We start from the raw sequence: 20,216 nt of genomic DNA, 5'->3' as shown, positions 1-20,216 counted from the left end.
CACAACTGAAGCAGCAGAGGTTCCATTTCTTTCTCTTCTGTGAGGGAATGAAAACCTAAAAAGAGTTAATGTCTCAAACCCTTGGTAGCAGAGGAAAGGACTGTTCCATGCCAATGATATAGGGCGCAGTTAGAAAAGAGCATCTTTCAATGGAAGATAACACTTTCCTCGGACCAGCTTCCTTATCTAGGGTAACTATCTCCAAAACCAGGTATGAGGCAGCATTCCACTTGTCTGGTGCACAGGGGTGAAGGGGATTGAAACCACAAGGCCCCCTAAACCCCTCTGAAAAGTTTGAGAATAACAAAATGTGCATGCATGAGGACTAGTTTATAAAATAGCGCAACTGAGATGGATGGGGTGTGCAACCACCATCCTAAGGAACTGAACCAGAGGCAGCACTGGAACCTTGGCTGGTGATCTGGATCTTTTCCTCTATGTCTACCTTGTTCTCTTTTTTCTTCTCTTCCTCTTCTTAAAAGTTTAAATTGCTGCTCCCATGGGCCGTTCAGAAAAGTTTAAATCATTGCTGCCATAGGCCATTCAACTTATAATAAGGTTTAAAGTTTAAATTGCTGCTGCCATAAATGAAATTTTCTAATTGATCGTTTGGAATCATTTTGCCTTAATTTAGCCCAAAGGTATGCTGAATGTTAGCTGTTTCCAGTACTGCCCTCTGGGGACCTGACGTTTTATGGCGATCCCTGAACAAATGGTCCAGGACCACTCTCTAGGGACCTGACACCTCCTCAGGTCAGCCAGGTGGGAGAAGAATGTTGCTCTGGAGTGCTGTGCAGTCTCCATGCTAGGAGGCTGGCATGATCTGAATGGCTGAAGTCTTGCACAAGATGATGAGATCCCTCATTTAGGGCTGCTTGGAGGAGAAGGTAGACAGAGAGATGCCCTGAGGACTTATTCAAGATGACTGCTTTGAGAACACAATCATGGAGGCAGAGCAGAAAGAGGACCCTGACAGTCTATCAGTATCTGCTGGTGTAGTGGAGGATTGCTGGCTCTCTCACATGGTGACCATTACCTCTTGTCTGGGCATCAAGTGCCTGACTAGGCCTGAATGGCCCTCACTGGCCTCATGTGGGTTTTCCACCTCCAACCATCAACACAGAAGTTCTCTTTATGTTCAATTCTGGGCCGTCAGTCTCTTTCTGTGTTAAAAAGCAGGAGTCCTGGTGTCTAGCTCAGTAATGGCCACAGCCATAGCACTATCACAGCACAGTGACCTTGGATCCAAACCTGCTGTTCAGATGAATGTCCTTCATTGACCTAAGCCCTGGCTTATCAGTCTGGGCCTGCCTGTCAGTCACTGGACATTATCATCACTCTGACCTCTGCAGTGACTTCCTTGCTTGCAGTTGTCCTTGCCTTGCCATGGTGATAGTGCCTTCTGTTCTGGATGATTGCTTTGAATGAGCCACCATGGTTGTATCTGTCCTGGCCAGGGGTTGTAGGCTTGAGAAGCAATGTGAAATAAGGTGAGTCTTTCTTATTTCCTGCAGAGCAGAGCTATGTAAATACAAGGGAGTGGTTGGATGAGTGTGTGATGAATGTCTGAGGTGTCAGAATCATGGGGTTCCTTTGATAGCTCAGCTGGTAGAGCAGAGGACTGTAGGCTCCCTTGCATGGCCATCCTGAGGTCGCTGGTTCAACTCTGGCTCGAAGGAGTGCTCTTTTGGCTCTGGCCCACATCCTGCACTGGCACTGCTGCTTTTTGGTCCTGCCCAGGAGGCTCCCCATAATGATCTGCCAGTCATCAGCTCTTGCCTGAGATTGGGAAGATAAGTGGCCAAGGCATTTTTTGGTGAACCCTTGGGCATGGGAAGGTGATTCTGACCACTTGGCTTGTCTGCAGTCACCTCTAGCAGGAACATGAGTAGGTGGGTTGGTGGTATTACAGTGAGGTCATCGGGAGGCTCAGACTTTGCTGCAGGGCATCCTGGGGAAGGGCTGGGTGCCTGGGAGAGGAGAGGACCTCAGGCAGTGGCTGCAGGGTGGGGGATTAGCTCAAGTGGTAGAGCGCTCGCTTAGCATGTGAGAGGCAGCGGGATCGATGCCCGCATTCTCCAATGCTTTTCATTGCCCATTGCCTGGACACAGGGCCCTTTGTCAGGGTCTGTGGGTGCTCACAGCATACCCAGAATGCAAAGAGTAGGATGACACCCAGGTCTGCATGGCAATTTAACAGGGGTTTCTCCCTCTTTGCTTGATAGACATCAAATGTCATATAGAGTACTGTGTCCGGTTTTGAGATCTTCTATGCAGAAATGCAGTCAAAGAAATAGAGTAACTTCTGTAAGGCAACCAAGAATCTCAAGGAATGGAAAGATTTCTTTGTGTGGGTGGGCTGAGGAAAGTGGATATATTCAGCCTATAGAAAGAGAAGTTGCCGGGGGCTTACACATGACCTTTTGACTTAGAGGAGGTTTCAGAGTAGAACGGCTACATATATGTCATGTGCTTGAGAAGAGAGCTGAAGACAGCACAGTGAAAGGGAATCAAGGGAAAATGCAGCAGGATATGGATAAACTCTGTGTGGCCGTGAGGAGAGTCCATCTGTAGAAAATTATGTCCTAGAAGCTTATGGAGCCTTTCTGTTGTTGTTTTGCATGATTGATGGGCTAAAGTGTTGAGCGAGGTGCTGTGATGTTGGAGCTGAGGCTGTTTGAAGCAGGATGTGGCAATAGAGGCATGATGGTGCCCTGTGGCTCAGGAAGTAGTGTCTGAGTGTGTGCTGGGCGAGGTCCTGGGCATGTCCCCACGCTTCCTTCGATAGCTCAGCTGGTAGAGCGGAGGACTGTAGGCTCTCTTGCATGGCCATCCTTAGGTCGCTGGTTCAACTCCGGCTCGAAGGAGTGCTCTTTTGGCTCTGGCCCACACCCTGTGGCATCATTGCCTTTTTTTGGTCCTGCCCAGGCGATTCCCCATAATGAGTTGCCCAATCATGAGCTCTTGCCTAAGTTGTGGGAGATAACCAGCCAAGGCATTTTTAGGTGAACCCTTGGGCATGGGAAGGTGATTCTGACCACTTGGCTTGTCTGCAGTCACCTCCAGCAGGAACATGAGTGGATGAGTTGGTGGTATGAGAGTGAGGCTGTTGGGCAGCCCAGGCTTTGGGTGCAGGGCATCCTGGGGAAGGGCTGAGAGCCTGGGAGGGGAGAGGACCTCAGGCAGAGGCTGCAGGGTGGGGAATTAGCTCAAGTGGTAGAGCGCTCGCTTAGCATGTGAGAGGCAGCGGGATCGATGCCCGCATTCTCCAATGCTTTTCATTGCCCCTTGCTTGGACACGGGGCCCTTTGGTGGGGGTCCCCCGTCCTCTGAAGGGTATGCAAACCTGGGAAGCACAGTAGAGGATAGCATGCAGGACTTCTCCAAGAGTAGCAAGGCCTCTCGACTGAGGGAAGGCATTGTCTGACTTTCCTCTTCAGCGAATAGATGCCATTTAGAATAGTGTACCTGTTATACATAGGTTTATATAGGTTTTGGCTACAATAGAGTTAATTTTCTTCCTAATATCTGTGTTTTGGATTTAAGGTGTGAATAATGTTGGTTACACACTGCTGTTATAATTGTTGGTAAGAAGAGTTTATGTAAAGCCAAGGACTTTTCAGTTTCTTGCACCATCCCATTAGGAAGGAGACTGAGAGCACAAGAAACTGGGAGGATACACAGCTGGGACAGGTGATCCCAGCTGGCCAAAGGAATATTCCATACCACGTGACATAGGGCCCAGTATATACTAGGGAGAAAGATGGCTGGGGGCCACTGCTTATAAACTGGCTGTCTTGGCATTGTTCTGCAGGTGTTGAGCAGTTATGTTGTGGGTCACTTATTTTGTATAATCTAATTCTGTTATTATTATTGATATTTCTCCCTTTTCTGTCCTTTTGAACTGATTTTTTCTCAATCCACAAATTTGCTTTTCTCTCCCAGTTCTCTCCAAAAACCCTCTTGGAGCTGGGTTGTGTGAGCAGTTGTGTAGTGTTTAAATGCCTGCTGGCATTTAAACAGCACAACAGCCCTTTTAGGTGCCCAGCATGGGGCTTGAAAGGTTGAGACAATGACAAATCTGACTAGAGTATGTTAAAACAAAATTCTTATAAGCATTCATTATATTAGTTTAATGGTTTCTGATCCTGATGTTGATTTACTTACTCTCAGAGTTGTTTGCTGTTCTCAGAGTTGTGTTATGTAACATCTTAACTTGATCTTTATGTTTCTTGTTGCGCTGTTTATCACCTCTGAGGGCTGGGCTAAGGTTATCATGTTATCTAAGGTTATCATGTTGTCGTACTTTGTAACACTGGCATATGATGACATGATATGATATGATGGTCACAAGGTCTATTTGTAATCAAGTATTGGTATCTTCTCCATACTTCTAGAGCCATCTACTGGAAACTATTCCTAATTACATCCTTTATCTTTCCTAGAGCCAATCTATGGGGCATACACGTCCCACATCTTCCCCTTCTTCTCCGGGGTATTTACAATAGCTCTTGACAATCCTGAATATAGTCAGGATCTTCAAACCAGCATGTTCCTATTGCTGTGTCTCTTGATTGTATTTCAGGCCTTGTTTAGACTTAACTGTCTAAGGATACCAGTCAGGTATCTGCCCTGAGCCTGAGCAGTTATAGTGAAAGGATGTGTGGGATAGTACAGGCAAATGTGTAGGACAGTGGGCACCTCGAATATTTTGGAATTTCACCCTGGAACTAGTTCAGAATCCTGAAAAACTAGTAAAATATTTGGAAGAAGTATGCTGTCACCCTGGCAGTTCCAGAGAGAAACAAATCACGGCAACGTGCTGGGGCCTGGCCCATGCCTATCAAGTTCTGTTCAACACTATTCAGTACCCTCAAGGGGACAAGAAGGTTTTTGGATCTGATGACAAAATGTCAGGCACTTTGGCTACCCAAGTCCCAACAATAGATACTGCATCTAACCAAAGAACACACCTGTACTGATACCATCTTCACAAAAAGAAATGCTGGAAGCAGAAGTCGGCTCCTTTAGTAAGGGATGAAGGAGGCTCTTCTAAGGGTCAGCAGCAGGAAGAAGTGGACAAGGCAGTCTACTCCAAAGCAGGGCCATTATGAGAACAAGAGGAGGAAGAGAGGCGGCTGTGGACTGGGGTGGAAGAAGAGGAAGAACTCATAAATGAGGCAGTAACCACCTGAACCCCATATCACACCAACCAAGCCCCCCGATTCCCACACATAAGCTGATTTGTCAGCTGGAAAGCCCTGGAGTGATCAGCAGGACTCCCTCACCCTGTAACAGTTTCATATGGCCACTGTGAAAATCTGATTGAGACTGGAGACCAGCAGTAAATTATAGTGCCTTGAATGAAGCTGTGCTGCTGCTGAGTGCTGCCATGCCAGCCTTTCTGGAACTTCAATTTGAACTGGAGGCAGTTTGTATCAAAGGCAGACAAGTGGCTTGCCGCAATCAATATCACTAGCATGTTTTTCTCAATCCCTTTGGCAGCAGAGAATGCAGGCCACAATTTGCTCTCACTTGGAGGGATGTCCAGTACACCTGGAATCGACTGCCCTAGAGATGGAAACACAGCCCCAGCATTTTCCATGGACTTAACCAGACTGCACTAGAATGGGAACACCTGCAATACATTGATGACATCATCATATGGGGAAATACAGCAGACAAAGTTTTTGAGAATGGGAAGAAAATTGTCCAAATCTTCTGAAAGTCAGTTTTGCCATAAATCAAAGTAAGGTCAAGTCACCTACACAGGAGATCCTGTTTTTAGGAATAAAATGGCAAAATGGATGTTGTTGTATCCCAATGAATGTGATCAATAAAATAACAGCTAGGTCTACACCAATTAGCAAAAGGAAAACACAAGCTTTATTAGGCATTGTAGGTTTTTGGAGACTATTTATTCCAAATTATAGCCCATTCTATCAACTAACCTGGAAGAAGAATTGTTTCATTTGGGCCCCGAACAATGACAAATCTTTGAACAAACTGAAAAGCAAATAGTACATACAATAGCCCTCAGGCCACTCTGGGCAGGACAAGATGTCAAAAATGTGCTGCATCTGGGGAGAATGGTCCTACTTGAAGCCACTGGCAAAAAGCATCAGGGAAGACTCAAGGTTGACTCTTAGGGTTTTGGCGTCAGGGACACTGAAGATTCAAGGCCCGCTATATTCCAACTGAAAAAGAAATATTGACATCATATGAAGGAGTTTGAGCTGCTTCAGACATGATTAGTATTGAAGCACAGCTCCTCTTGGCACCCTGACTGCCAGTGCTCGGCAGGGTATTCAAAGGGAGAGCCTGTTCTACACATCATGAAACTGATGCTGTGTGGAATAAATGGGGCTCACTGGTCACACAATGCACTCGAATAGGAAAGCCCAGTGGCCCAGGAATTTTGGAAGTTATCATTGACTGGCTGGAAGGCAAAGATTTTGGAATATTGCCAGAAAAGGAGGTGATGTGAGCTGAAGAAGCCTCACTGTAAGTGAAATACCAGAAAATGAAAAACAATATGCCCTGGTGAGTCCTATGATATTTTGGGAAAACATCAAAGGTGTAAAGCTGCTGTGTGGAGTCCCACACATATCGCAGAAACTGCTGAATGACAATAGTCAGTTTTCAGAGGTGAAAGCTATCCATCTGGCTTTAGACAGTGCTCAGAGGGAAAATGCCCAGTACATTATCTCTATACAGGCTCATAGACAGTGGCAAATGCTCTGTGGGGGTGGCCATGGCAATGGAAGTAGGTCAACTGGCAGCACAGAGGTAAACCCTCCTGGACTGCTGGATTATGGCAAGATATTTCTGCTTGGGTAGAGAACTGTGTTGTAAAAGTACATCATGTAGTCACGTACCCAAGTGTTAAGTCACTGAGTAACATCAAAAATCCCAGCTGATGGGTCAGGATGCTAAGATTGAAGTGGATCAGGTGGATCTGGACTGTTAACATAAGAGTGAATTACTTATAACTTAATGGGCCCATGATATCTCAGGCCATTAAGGAAGAAATACAGCATATACATCACCTCCTTATTGAGGGGTGGACTTAATCATGAACACTATACATGATTATCCAAGAATGTGAAACATGGCCTGAAATAAAGCAGGACAGACAGTTAAAGCCTCTCTCTAATGGAGGACAATGGCTGAAATATAAACATGGGGAGGTCTGGCAGATTGATGATATCACATTCCCACAAATCAGCCAATGCAAGCGCCAGGTGCTTACAATCACAGAACTGTAGAATCATTTAGGTTGAAAAAGACCTTGAAGATCATCAGATCCAAGCATTAACCCAGCACTGCCAATTCCACCACCAAACCATGTCCCTAAGGGCACACCTACCTATCTTTTAAATATCTCCAGAGATGGTGACTCAACCACTTTCCTGAGCAGCCTGTTCCAGTGCTTGCCTACTCTTCCTTTAAAGAAATTTTTACTAATATCAATGATAGAACCTACAACCAGATGGCTGGAAACATATTCTGTGCCTCATGCCACTGGCTGGAATACTGTCCTGGGCCTTGAGAAACGAGGTAACAATGAACCCCAGAAAGAACTGAGTCAGACAATGGTACTTATTTCAAAGCAACCTCTTAGATATTTGTCTCAAACAGCGTTGCATTGAATGAGTATATCACACCCCCTGCCATGCACCAGCCTCCAGAAAACTGAACAAATGAACTGTTAAAGACTACACTGAGAGCAATGGGTGCTGGGACATTTCAACATTGGAATACACATTTAGCAGAAGTCAGGTGTTTAGTCAACACTAGAGGATCTTCTAATCAAACCGGCCCTGCCCAATCAAAACTTTGATGTACTTTTACAAAAGGGAGAAGTCCCTGTAGTGCACATAGAAATTATGCTGCAAAAGACAGGCTGGGTTATTCCTCCTTCAGGCAAAGGCAAACACATCCATGATACTGCTTTTGATCAAGAACCTGGGTGCACTTGGTGAGTAATGCAGAAGGATGGAGAAGTATGATGCCTTTGCCTCAAGGAGATTTGATTCTGTGTGAGGCAATGATTTGAATTGTATTATATTAATTGCTATATAATAATGTGTAGCATCTCTACTATGGTTGCTATATGCCATATCAAAATTATTACAATAAAAATTTAGATTTATTAATCTATGAGAAATGAATTTTGATTAGACCAGGATAAGTGGAGCAATGATAGAACCAGAACTGTCTTCAAAATGCAACAGTCCAACATCATACATCATCTCTCCTGCCCTGAAGGACTACTATTAAAGAGGAGTCCAAAGTCATGGACTAAGTAAACTCAACTGACATTTTAGAGGGATGGTCTGTAAGCTAAGGGAATGATGTCTGCATATGTATATAAAAAAGACCAGAAAAGATGTACTGGAAAGTGTGGGACCTGGGCATGACATAAACAGTATAGAATAAGGCATAAATATTGACCTGGTTTCAGATGGGATTGAGTTAATTTTCTTACTACTAGCTGGTACCGTGCTGTGTTTTAGATCTAGGAGGAGAATAATATTGATAACACTCTAATGGTTTAGTTCTTGCTGAGCAGTACTCATCCTAAGTCAAGGACTTTTCATCTTATCACACCACCCCACCAGCAAGGAGGCTGGGGGGAAAAAGGGGTTGGGAGGAGACACAGCCAGGACAGTTGACCCCAAATGGCCAAAGGAATATTCCATACCATATGGTGTCATGCTCAGTATATAAACTAGGAGGAAAGATGGCTGGGAGCTGCTGCTCAAGAACTCACTGGGCATCATTCATTGAGTGTAACGCAATTGTGTTGTGCATCACTTGATTTGTATGTTTTAGATCTATTAATATTAGAGTTATTATTGTTTTTGTCGTTGTTTTTGTTATTACTATTATTATTATTTCACTTTCCATTTCTTTTCTGCCCTATTAAACCACATTTTTCTCACCCTGTGAATTTTACTCCCACTGTGGGGAAGGGGTTGAGTGATCAGCTGTGTGATGTTTAACTTCCTGAAAAATAAAGCCATGTCAGTGCCCAGTTTTGTGCCTCTGTGTAGAAGACACACATGGACCATGTGCAGTGACCTCAGAACAAGGCCGTCAGGATGCTTAGGAGCAGGTGATCCTGCACACAGGAAAGGACATCAATGAAATGGAGCAATCTCAGTGGAGGGCCACCAAGAACCTCACAGAGTGGAAGGATTCCTCTACATGGATGAACAAGAACAGTGAAACTGTTCAGACTGTTGAAGGACAGAATCAAAGGGCTTGGATATGACCTTCATGCTTGTAGGACATTACAGAGTAGAGGAAATGCTGTCCTTTATGTGATGCTAGAGCAGAGAGCTGAAGACAGCAGAATGAAAGGGAATCAACAGAAAATGCAGCAAGATATGGATAAACTCTGTGTGGACATGAAGAGAGTCCATCTGTAAAAGATGACATCCAAGGAGCTTATGGAACATATCTGCTTGTGTTTTGCATGACTGATGGGTTGAACAAGGTGCTGTGATGTTGGAGCTGAGGCTGTTTGAAGCAGGATGTGGTAACAGAGGCATGATGGTGCCCTGTGGCTCAGGAAGTAGTGTCTGAGTGTGTGCTGGGCGAGGTCCTGGGCATGTCCCCACACTTCCTTCGATAGCTCAGCTGGTAGAGCGGAGGACTGTAGGCTCCCTTGCATGGCCATCCTTAGGTCGCTGGTTCAACTCCGGCTCGAAGGAGTGCTCTTTTGGCTCTGGCCCACACCCTGTGGCATCACTGCCTTTTTTTGGTCCTGCCCAGGTGATTCCCCATAATGAGCTGCCCAATCATGAGCTCTTGCCTAAGTTGTGGGAGATAACCAGCCAAGGCATTTTTAGGTGAACCCTTGGTGACAGATGGTGGTTCCAAGCCCTGGAGTTGTCTGCAGTCACCTCCAGCAGGAACATGAGTGGATGAGTTGGTGGTATGAGAGTGAGGTCATTGGGCAGCCCAGGCTTTGGGTGCAGGGCATCCTGGGGAAGGGCTGAGAGCCTGGGAGGGGAGAGGACCTCAGGCAGTGGCTGCAGGGTGGGGAATTAGCTCAAGTGGTAGAGCGCTCGCTTAGCATGTGAGAGGCAGCGGGATCGATGCCCGCATTCTCCAATGCTTTTCATTCCCTTTGCCTGGACACAGGGCTCTTGGCCAGGAATCCATCTGACCTCTAGGGAGGCCGTGGCAAGGCCTATGGTGTGCCCTGGATTTACAAAGGAGGATGACATCAAGAGCACTATGGGCAGTTTAATGGATTAATCGGTTTTCTCCTTCTTTGCTTATGTCCTGGGTAACCCAAAATGTTATTGTATTCCGTATCTATCAGTGCCCAAAATTGTTACTGTCTCTTGAAAACCTTGTGGCCGGAAATGGAACTGCAGGGCTGGGGCATTGCCAGGTCTCTTAAAAGCCAGGATCTCTCAGGCATAGTTCTCTATTACCTCTTAGCTTTTGCTTTTCTGTTTCATTCTCTCAGCGAGAGCCTTGAGGTAGCATAGGTGGAGGCTCCCCTTGGTTTTCTTTCGTTTTCTTTCCCAAGAGGGTTGCTTCAGGCAGGTTTCCAAGGAGCCACATTTCGTGGTCCTGGACTGCTTCAAAGCAAATTTCACAGTCTACAGTCACAGCATCGCGCCAAGGAAAGTGGAACAGCCCCAGTCTACATGGTTGCCCCAACCTGCCAGCAGTGCCTAATGGAAGTGGGAAGGCATGGAGTCTGAGTCGTCCCTGCTGGCTGCCTCCTCATGAAAAGGTGAAGCCTCTCTACGAGTTCCAGCTGGTGTGAGTTCCAGCTGCTGGAGTGCATTTTTTGACAGAGCTGATACCACCAGAGAGATAGGAGGGGCGTTTGTCTGCTTTGGACTCTAGGTTTTCTTTTTGTTTTGTCCTTGTTCTTTGTTGCTTGTTGTTTGGGGGGAGTTTTTGTGATCGTGGAGGTTTGGTATCTGGGTTGTTTTGGGGTTTTTTCTCTCTTTTAGTTCTCTCTGTCCACATGTAGTTGAAAGAAGGGGGAGAGCTGCCACCATCTTTGTCTTTCCACATGTGATTGTTCATGGAGGGCACCATCTTGGGAGGAGGGTTTTCTCCGCCATTTTTTGTTTCTCTTTGTTCCCAGGGAGTCTGTAAGATTTAACAACTTTGTAACTAGTGGTTATTACTGTTATTTTTCTTGCCTGTTGCTATTTTGCTTCTTTGGTAAACTGTTATTTTTTACTTGTATCTACTTGTGTTCATCTCTACTTATTGGTGGAAGGGGATTGGCTAAAAATAAATGGGAGGTAACTCATTTCAAAGTGTCTACCCCCTTGACTTAAACCAAGATGGCTTGACAGTTCTCAAATATCAAGCTCAGTACAGAAAAGGACATCAATGAAATGGAACAACCTCAGGCCACATCAGGCCACCAAGAATCTCAAGGAATCAGTGGATTTCTCTATAAGGATGGGTTGAGGAGAGTGGGCACATTCAGATTGCAGAAAGAGAGGTTTGGAGGACTTGCAGATGACCTTGTGGCACTTAGATGTAGGTTACAGAACAGAGGAATGGCTGTCATTTTGTCTTGTCTTGTGCTTGAGCAGAGAGCAAAAGACACCACAGTGAAAGGGAATCAAGGGAAAATGCAGCAGGATATGGATAAACTCTGTGTGGACATGAAGAGAATCCATCTGTAAAAGATGACATCCAAGGAGCTTATGGAGCCTTTCTGTTGTTGTTTTGCATGATTGATGGGCTAAAGTGTTGAGCGAGGTGCTGTGGTGTTGGAGCTGAGGCTGTTTGAAGCAGGATGTGGCAATAGAGACATGATGGTGCCCTGTGGCTTGGGAAAAGTGCTGTCTGAGTGTGTGCTGGGCGAGGTCCTGGGCATGTCCCCACGCTTCCTTCGATAGCTCAGCTGGTAGAGCGGAGGACTGTAGGCTCCCTTGCATGGCCATCCTTAGGTCGCTGGTTCAACTCCGGCTCGAAGGAGTGCTCTTTTGGCTCTGGCCCACATCCTGCACTGGCACTACTGCCTTTTTTTGGTCCTGCCTAGGAGGCTCCCCATAATGAGCTGCCCAGTTGTGAGCTCTTGTCTGAATTGTGGAAGTTGACCAGCCAAGGCATTTTTAGGTGAACCCTTGGGCAGGGGATGTTGGTTCTGACCATGGGGCTTGTCCACAGTCACCTCCAGCAGGAATGTGAGTGGATGAGTTGGTGGTATGAGAGTTATATGAATGGCAGGCCCAGGCGTTGGGTGCAGGGAGCACCCTGGGTCAGCAGTGGGTACCTGGGAGAAGAGAGGACCTCAGGCAGAGGCTGCAGGGTGGGGAATTAGCTCAAGTGGTAGAGCGCTCGCTTAGCATGTGAGAGGCAGCGGGATCGATGCCCGCATTCTCCAATGCTTTTCATTGCCCCTTGCTTGGACACAGGGCCCTTTGTCAGGGGTGTGTCCTTTCTTATGTTGTGGGTGTTCCAAGAGTAGCAAGGGCAGTTTAGCAGAGGACCTGCTATGTCTGAATTTCCTTCACAGATGTCAAATATCTCAAGTAGTGTGCTCAGTTTTGAGATGCCCTATACAGATGGAGCAACCTCAGTTGCTCCATCAGGAGCATCAGGAGTCTCAGGGATTGGAGGGGTTCCTCTGTGTGCATGGGCTGAGAAAAATGGGAATGTTCATCCTGGATAAAGAGAGGTTCTGAGAGCTTATACATGACCTTCTGGCTTGCAGGTTATTACAGAGAAATGGCTATATTTTTGTCCGATTCTTGACCAGAAGGCAAAAGACTGTGAAAGCAAAGAGAATGCAAGCAGGATACAGATAAGCTCAGTGTGACAATAAGGAGACACCATCTTTAGAAGATATCATCCAGGGAGCTTGTGGAGTGTTTCTGTCTGCCGGATTTCCATGATTTGACAGGCAAAAGGGTTGAGGAAGGTGTCGTAATGTTGGAGCTGAGGCTATTTGAAGCAGGATGTGGTAACAGTGGCATGATGGTGCACAGTGGCTCAGGAAGTAGTGTCTGAGTGTGTGCTGGCTGAGGTCCCCCTGGGCACATCCCCATGCTTCCTTCGATAGCTCAGCTGGTAGAGTGGAGGACTGTAGGCTCCCTTGCATGGCCGTTCTGAGGTTGCTGGTTCAACCCTGGCTTGGAGGAGTGCTCTTTTGGCTCTGGCCCACACCCTGGGGCACCACTGCCTTTTTTTGGTCCTGCCCAGGAGGGGGCCCTTCAAAGGGCTGTCCAACCAAGAATTCTTGTCTAGCTTTGGGTAGATGACCAGCCAAGGCATTTTTTGGTGAACCCTTGGTGACAGATGGTGGTTCCAAGCCCTGGAGTTGTCTGCAGTCACCTCCAGCAGGAATGGAGTTGGTGGTATGACAGTGATGCCATTGGGCAGCCCAGGCTTTGGGTGCAGGGCATCCTGGGGCAGGGCTGGGAGCCTGGGAGGGGAGAGGACCTCAGGCAGAGGCTGCAGGGTGGGGAATTAGCTCAAGTGGTAGAGCGCTCGCTTAGCATGTGAGAGGCAGCGGGATCGATGCCCGCATTCTCCAATGCTTTTCATTCCCTTTACCTGGACACACGGCCCTTTGGTGGGCATCCATCTGACCTCTGGGGAGATTTGTGGTGTGCCCTGCATTTGCAGAGGAGGATGACATCCAGGGTTATATCAAGAGTACTATAGGCAGTTTGACAGAAGAATTGATCTTCTCCCTCTGTGCTTGACAGTTCTAGAGTATCAAGCCAAGTGCAGAAAAGACATCAATGAAATGGAAAAACCTCTGTGGAGGGCCACCAAGAATCTCAAGGAATCGATGGATTTCTCTTAAAGGATGGGCTGAGGAGATTGGGCACATTCAGTTTGCAGAAAGAGAGGTTTGGAGGAATTGTTGTGGTGCTTAGGCATAGGTTAAAGAACAGAGGAATGGCTGTCATTTTGTCTTGTGCTTGAGCAGAGAGCAAAAGACACCACAGTGAAAGGAAATCAAGGGCAAATGCAGCAAGATATGGATAAACTCTGTGTGGACATGAAGAGAGTCCATCTGTAAAAGATGACATCCAAGGAGCTTATGGAGCCTTCCTGTTTGTGTTTTGCATGATTGATGGGCTAAAGTGTTGAGTGAGGTGCTGTGGTGTTGGAGCTGAGGCTGTTTGAAGCAGGATGTGGCAATAGAGGCATGATGGTGCCCTGTGGCTTGGGAAAAGTGCTGTCTGAGTGTGTGCTGGGCGAGGTCCTGGGCATGTCCCCACGCTTCCTTCGATAGCTCAGCTGGTAGAGCGGAGGACTGTAGGCTCCCTTGCATGGCCATCCTTAGGTCGCTGGTTCAACTCCGGCTCGAAGGAGTGCTCTTTTGGCTCTGGCCCACACCCTGTGGCATCATTGCCTTTTTTTGGTCCTGCCCAGGAGGTTCCCCATAATCAGCTGCCCGGTCATGAACTCTTGTCTGACTTCGGGAATCCCATTCCCCCAGCAGTTTTGAGTGAAAACTCCCTTGGGCAGGGGATGGTGATTCTGAGCATTGAAGTCGTCAGGGATCACCTCCAGCAGGAATGTGAGTGGGAGGGTGGTGGTATGATAGTGAGGTCATTGGGAGGCCCAGGCTTTGCTTCAGGGCATCCTGGGTCAGGGCTGGGTGCCTGGTAGGGGAGAGGACCTCAGGCAGAGGCTGTATGGTTGGCATTTAGCTCACGTGGTAGAGCGCTCACTTAGCATGTGAGAGGCAGCAGGATCAATGACTGCATTCTCCAATGCTTTTCATTCCCTTTCCTGGACCATAGGCGTTGTTGCTTGTGGCTGTGGGGAGCCTTGGGTGGACCCTGAGGCTGTATCAGGAGTAGCACAGGCTATTGGCATAGGCATGAGTAAGCCATTATCCCTCCTTGCTTGGTAGTAATTAAATGGCATTAAGAGCGCTGTACACATTTTCTAATAAAATTCTTAATTACCAATGTACTCTGTCACAGAGGTGTTGACCTTTTGGAGCAAGTCCAAAGGAGGGACACCATGATAATTAGCAGGATGGAGTGCCTTTCCTAAGAGGAAAGGCCAGAAGAATTTGGATTATTCACACTGGAAAGGAGAAATCTTTACTGTGACATAATTGGAGCCTTCCAGTACTTAGAGAGGGCCTACAGGAAAGCTGGAGCAGGGGTTTTTACATGGGTGTGTAGTGATAGGACAAGGGGCAATGGCTGTAAATTGAAAGAGGCAAAGTTTAGATTAGCTATTAGGAAGAAATTCTTCACTGTGAGGGTGGTGATGCAATGGAATAGGTTGCTCAGAGAAGCTGTGGATGACCTATCCCCGGAACTGTTCAAGGCCAGATTGGATGAGGCTTTGAGCAACCTGCTCTAGTCTGAGGAACCCAGGGCAGAGGGTTGGAACTAGGTATCTTTAAGGTCTCTTCCAACACAAACCACTGGATGACTCCATGATTTTCTTGTAAGTAGTCTATCAAACAGGGTGTTTTGAAACTTCTGAAGAAAACAAGAAATCCAGTATCTCTCTGCATATTAATTCACTGTCAGACAGGAAAGCAAAAGTCAAAGAACAGTATAATTTATTATGCCAAAAAAAGGTTCTAAAATTATTTTTGTATTATATTGAAGATAAACAGATCTCCTTCGAAATTCTGCTGATTAGAAGCCCATTAGCTTTACTCCCTGATAAATTAGAGTGTGCCAAACTCCAAATAAAATCACAGTCATGTCTGTCATGTTTATTAAAAAGCAAATTTTGCCCTGGGCTGTGGTAGTATGATTAACAGTGACTTAATTAATAATGGCAGGAAGCTCAGAATCAGGTATGGCTGGTTTTATACCTTGTACTAAAGAATACCATTTCAGCAGCAGATTTTTGGATTAGCATAAATTAAATTATAATTAAAGCAATTCTATGAGACTGACTCATCATTTTATCTTGCAAATATTTACAGCTACTCCATTAAAAGTGAATCCCTCTGACATTTCCACTATAGTTATAAGCAGTCTTTTTTTTTTCTCTAATTACTAATAAAGATGGAGGAAGCACCACTGTCAGTTTTGCCATAGATCACTGTGTAAATCATCCATATTCATACTCAGCATTAAATAAAGTTAATTCCGTTCTACATTCTTCCATGACAACTTTCTCCTTTGGGGATTTCCAGAAAATTAAATGTAAAAGCAACCGGAAAACATTACATTTGATACAGAAGATTGTTGGGGTCCTCCCCCTGCCATGTAGCCCTGGGAGAGGGGCCCTGAGGGGACACACGGGGCTTCCCTGCCCCTGCTCAGCCTCGTTCCCCATTGGTTGTTTTGTGTTCCCCTGCGCGGGCAAGGACCCTCGGGTCCCGTGATTGCCTCAGTTCCTCGGCAGAGCCCCGGCCATGCGGCTGGCGAAATAAACATCTCTGAAACATCTATCAAGAATCGGTCCATATATATTTCTTTTCCACGGGCCTTGTTGTTTGATACACGTGTTACAGAATCCCCACTGTAACAAATGGTGGATAATGCGAGCAGAGAGATCCCTGATCCCTAAGGACAGCGACTGATTTGTGAGTAAACTCTGGATTTCTCTTTTGTTTTTGTTTTGCTGTTCCATCTCTAAATTATGGAGGAACCATGGAAAGACTCTTGGCTCTCAGAGCCGCATATGGACATTTATCTTAAACTTGAAAAGGTTCTTGAACAACGATTTGTAAATTTTAGCTTAATTCAAGCTCAAAAGGAACTGAAACACTTCCTGGCATGGTTGTTTAAGAACTTTTTCTATGTTTCTTGGGATCTGATTCTTACCAAAGACTTTTGGAAGACCGTTTGGACGCAGTTAATTTCTGAGTCAAAATATATGCCAATGGAAGAATATTATCTTGAATATTATTTGGTTACTGAGACTGTTGAGCAATGTCAGCTGTGTCTTGGTGAAGGGAAGCCTGCCTCAGAGTCCGTGTGACCCAGGCCACATGGACCGAGTGCTCTGCAAGCAGCAGTGAGGCAGCTCCCACGCGCGGGTGGAGCAGTGCGAGCTGCAGTATTGGCAGTGGAGCAAGGCGCTGCGGGAACGGCACAACCCGGCGGTGTCTGCCAGGCCCTGTGCAGCGTGTGGTGGAGTGAGCCCCGTGAACACCCGACCGAGAGGGGCGGCGCGCAGGCGGCGGCTGGCGGTGGAGCAGAGCTGCACCTAGCTGAAACGCGCGCTGGAGCAGGGCACGGGGGGGTCGTCGCTCGGGGGCCCGGCCGAGACGTGGGCATGGCCCCAGGCAGCAGCAGCGCAGCTGAGAGCAGAGGTGACGGCGCGCAGGGAGCTGAGCGGCGTGGCCTGGCGTGGCCCAGCGCGGTCCCGAATGCGAACCCGGGAAGAGCGCGCAGGCACGAGCAGCCCCAATGGCCCCAGCAGCCCTGGCAATTCCAACACGGGAGCGAGTGAAAACGAAAGAGAAAGCAAAAACGCAGCGAGACAGAAAACAGCAGCCACTCGGAAAAAGGAAAAAATCATCATAACTAAGGTTTTAGGAATAGTAAAATGGTATAATGTTAAACAAAATTATGGTTTTATAATGAGATGTGACAACCAGGAAGACATATTCATTCATAGAAGTGCTATTAAAAAGAATAACCCTGAAAAATGCATCCCAAGCTTGGGAGATGAAGAGGTGGTGGAGTTCAAAATTATACAAGGTAGAAAAGGGTTACAAGCAGCAGAGGTCACTGGGCCTGATGGTGTTCCTGTAAAAGGCAGTATATATGCTAAAAATTGTAGTCATGTTAGACAATATCTCCATTATAAGCTCCCCCTACAGTCTCCCTTTCCTAATCCCACCTTTCCCTTTTGTCCTATATCCTATTACCCCCAGTGTATTCCTAATCCGTTTTACACCCCATGATTTCCCTCACAAAACCATGCCTTTACCAATTGTTTCCCCAAAAATCCCTTTCCGATGCCGAGTGGGGAATGAAGAGGGGGAGGGAAGAAATTAACTAGTGTTGTTTAGAGTTCCAACAAGTACAAATGGAAGAAACCCTCTCCTGCCTCAGTTTCCCCACAAAGCATGCCCAGAGAGTCCTGTCTCCCTTCTGCCAGCCTTAAGATGTTCCAGAGAATCTGTTTGGACATTTAAAGACTCAGGAGGGTGGCTTGTTTTGTTTTGAAACTGTCCTTGTTATCTCATGTTTATCCAGTTGTTTTCAATGTTAAGTTTTAAATCTCTTTTTGTTAAAAATAAACGGGTGAAATGTTGGGGCCCTCCCCCTGCCATGGAGCCCTGGGAGAGGGGCCCTGAGGGGACACACGGGGTTTCCCTGCCCCTGCTCAGCCTCGTTCCCATTGGTTGTTTTGTGTTCCCCTGCGCGAGCAAGGACCCTCGGGTCCCGTGATTGCCTCAGTTCCTCGGCAGAGCCCCGGCCATGTGGCTGGGGAAATAAAAATCTCTGAAACATCTACCAAGAATCAGTCTATATATATATTCTTTCCACGGGCCTCGTTGTTTGATATGCGTGTTGCAGTTTCCCCACTGTAACAGAAGATGATTTCTGCAGCCAGGCTATACTACAGGGACACAGAAGGTGCAAGTCATAAGTGAATTTGATACCATAGCATGCTTTTTTCCCAGTGGTATAATTATGCAAGACAACAGAACTATGGGATGTCAACAGTTCTCCTTCTATTGTATGCAGAGTTTGGACATTCACTACTTCTGCCTCCATTGAACATGCGCCTTTAGGAACAGAAAACAGGAGAAATGCAATTTGTTCAAAAACATGGAGGACAGAGTCCTGCCAAAATTCAAACTAAACAATGATGCAAGTAGATCCATTTCATAAACCCTTTTTGAGTTCAAATATATTCTTACATTTGATAGGAAAAGTGAGCTGTGTTAAAGTTTGCCTGGTAATACAGTGCAACCAACAACACCCAGATTGATGCTGTAATAAAAGTCTTACAATACTTATTAAACCTGCAAGTACATGTCTGACATATTTCAGTGTCAAGAACATCTACTTCGCACATGACATTTAAATTTCTTTCTCTTTCAATAGCAACTGAACAAATTTAAGGGCAAAATTATCCATAAAATCTTCTGGTCTTACTTCTAGGTCTTGTTACATTTCAACGAAAAAATATTTACCACCATTTTGATAACTTGTACTTGACTCAAACTAGTCTTAACGTCCTCTCTTCTTTTTCAATAGAGAAACTACCATTTCCTGTGCCAGTATTTTTCAGTAGTTGGTTACCCTCACAGTTAAAACCTCTTTGTCAGCTCAAATCATTTTCAGATTCCAAGCACTGCTTTTGGTTATGCCTGCCTTCATAAAGTGAACAACTATGTCACACCTAGCAATTTTCCCCTTCAAGGATATTATGCACTATAATCAAATAATCTATCCTTTTCTTTTCTTCTAAATCTATCTTTTCTTCTAAATAATCTTTTTCTTTTCTGGCAAGATAAACTGATTGAACTCCTTATGTCTCTTACTATAGTTTTCAAATTATCATTAAAGCATTGGCTTTGCTTTTCAACATACTTCAGGAAAGATGCTAACACAAGAACTGTGTGCAGTATTAAAATACCCCATGTTAGTTTATCCCAACAGTCTGACCTCTCATTCACTTAGATTAAAACATTTCAGATGAATCACAGACTGCTTGTGAGATGAAATTAGCAGATTCGTATTGCATCATCTCTGATTCTTTTCAGGCTCACAAATTAAAAAAAAGAAAGCATTGTCACAATGAATGTCTACAGTGCAGGTAACTCAAAAAGTTTTACCATCATAATCACGCCCGACAAATAAGCATTTTTAGACCTGTTGCAAAGCACATTTTACATACCTGTAGGACTTCTTAATCTCATCATGTGTTGCTCCCTTCTCTAGTGCCAGGATTTTATATAATGCTTCACCTGACGTTGACAAAGCACGTTGCCTTTGTTCAGCCATGATAGCAGTGCATTACCAAAGCTGCTAATGTAGAACATAATTTAAAATACCAGACATTGTAAGTATTTATAGATAGTATTTCTTATCGTTCATTTTAATAAATTTGAATCAGGCAGCAAAAGGTTAAAATACATGAAAGTGAATCTAGAATAAAATCGCCTCTATGTTATCCTCTGTCCTGTAAGATATTTTACAATTAGGAAAAAATGAGAAAATGGAAAAGCAAAAACCAAAGAACAGAAGCTTTTCTGTTGGGTAGCACTGACCATATTAAAGGCTTGATGTTGCTGTCACTGAAATGAATAG

The 20,216-nt window shown here is 45.7% G+C and overlaps 1 protein-coding gene and 9 non-coding genes across 10 annotated transcripts in view; 9 read left to right on the top strand and 1 right to left on the bottom strand.

Annotated features, from left to right (window-relative positions):
• Positions 1 to 19,910, bottom strand: part of DNAJC5B (DnaJ heat shock protein family (Hsp40) member C5 beta) — a 39,146-nt gene extending 19,236 nt beyond the window's left edge. Inside the window, exon 1 of the mRNA XM_048329108.1 lies at positions 19,804 to 19,910. Within this exon, the coding sequence (XP_048185065.1) occupies positions 19,804 to 19,910 (107 nt within the window). The remainder of the gene's footprint in view (positions 1 to 19,803) is intronic.
• On the top strand, positions 2,009 to 2,081 carry TRNAA-AGC. The gene has a single exon. It is a non-coding gene; the product is annotated as a tRNA-Ala (tRNA).
• Positions 2,779 to 2,867, top strand: TRNAY-GUA. The gene is given in 2 exon segments: positions 2,779 to 2,815; positions 2,832 to 2,867. It is a non-coding gene; the product is annotated as a tRNA-Tyr (tRNA).
• Positions 3,199 to 3,271, top strand: TRNAA-AGC. The gene has a single exon. It is a non-coding gene; the product is annotated as a tRNA-Ala (tRNA).
• Positions 9,634 to 9,722, top strand: TRNAY-GUA. Its single transcript is given in 2 exon segments — positions 9,634 to 9,670; positions 9,687 to 9,722. It is a non-coding gene; the product is annotated as a tRNA-Tyr (tRNA).
• On the top strand, positions 10,053 to 10,125 carry TRNAA-AGC. The gene has a single exon. It is a non-coding gene; the product is annotated as a tRNA-Ala (tRNA).
• Positions 11,888 to 11,976, top strand: TRNAY-GUA. Its single transcript is given in 2 exon segments — positions 11,888 to 11,924; positions 11,941 to 11,976. It is a non-coding gene; the product is annotated as a tRNA-Tyr (tRNA).
• TRNAA-AGC lies at positions 12,313 to 12,385 on the top strand. The gene has a single exon. It is a non-coding gene; the product is annotated as a tRNA-Ala (tRNA).
• On the top strand, positions 13,465 to 13,537 carry TRNAA-AGC. Its single transcript has one exon. It is a non-coding gene; the product is annotated as a tRNA-Ala (tRNA).
• Positions 14,239 to 14,327, top strand: TRNAY-GUA. The gene is given in 2 exon segments: positions 14,239 to 14,275; positions 14,292 to 14,327. It is a non-coding gene; the product is annotated as a tRNA-Tyr (tRNA).
• Positions 19,911 to 20,216: the final 306 nt, after the last annotated feature.

Source organism: Corvus hawaiiensis, chromosome 26 (genome assembly GCF_020740725.1).
Source record: "Corvus hawaiiensis isolate bCorHaw1 chromosome 26, bCorHaw1.pri.cur, whole genome shotgun sequence".
Lineage (NCBI taxonomy): Eukaryota > Metazoa > Chordata > Aves > Passeriformes > Corvidae > Corvus > Corvus hawaiiensis.
This window is presented reverse-complemented; position numbering and strand designations above follow the sequence as displayed.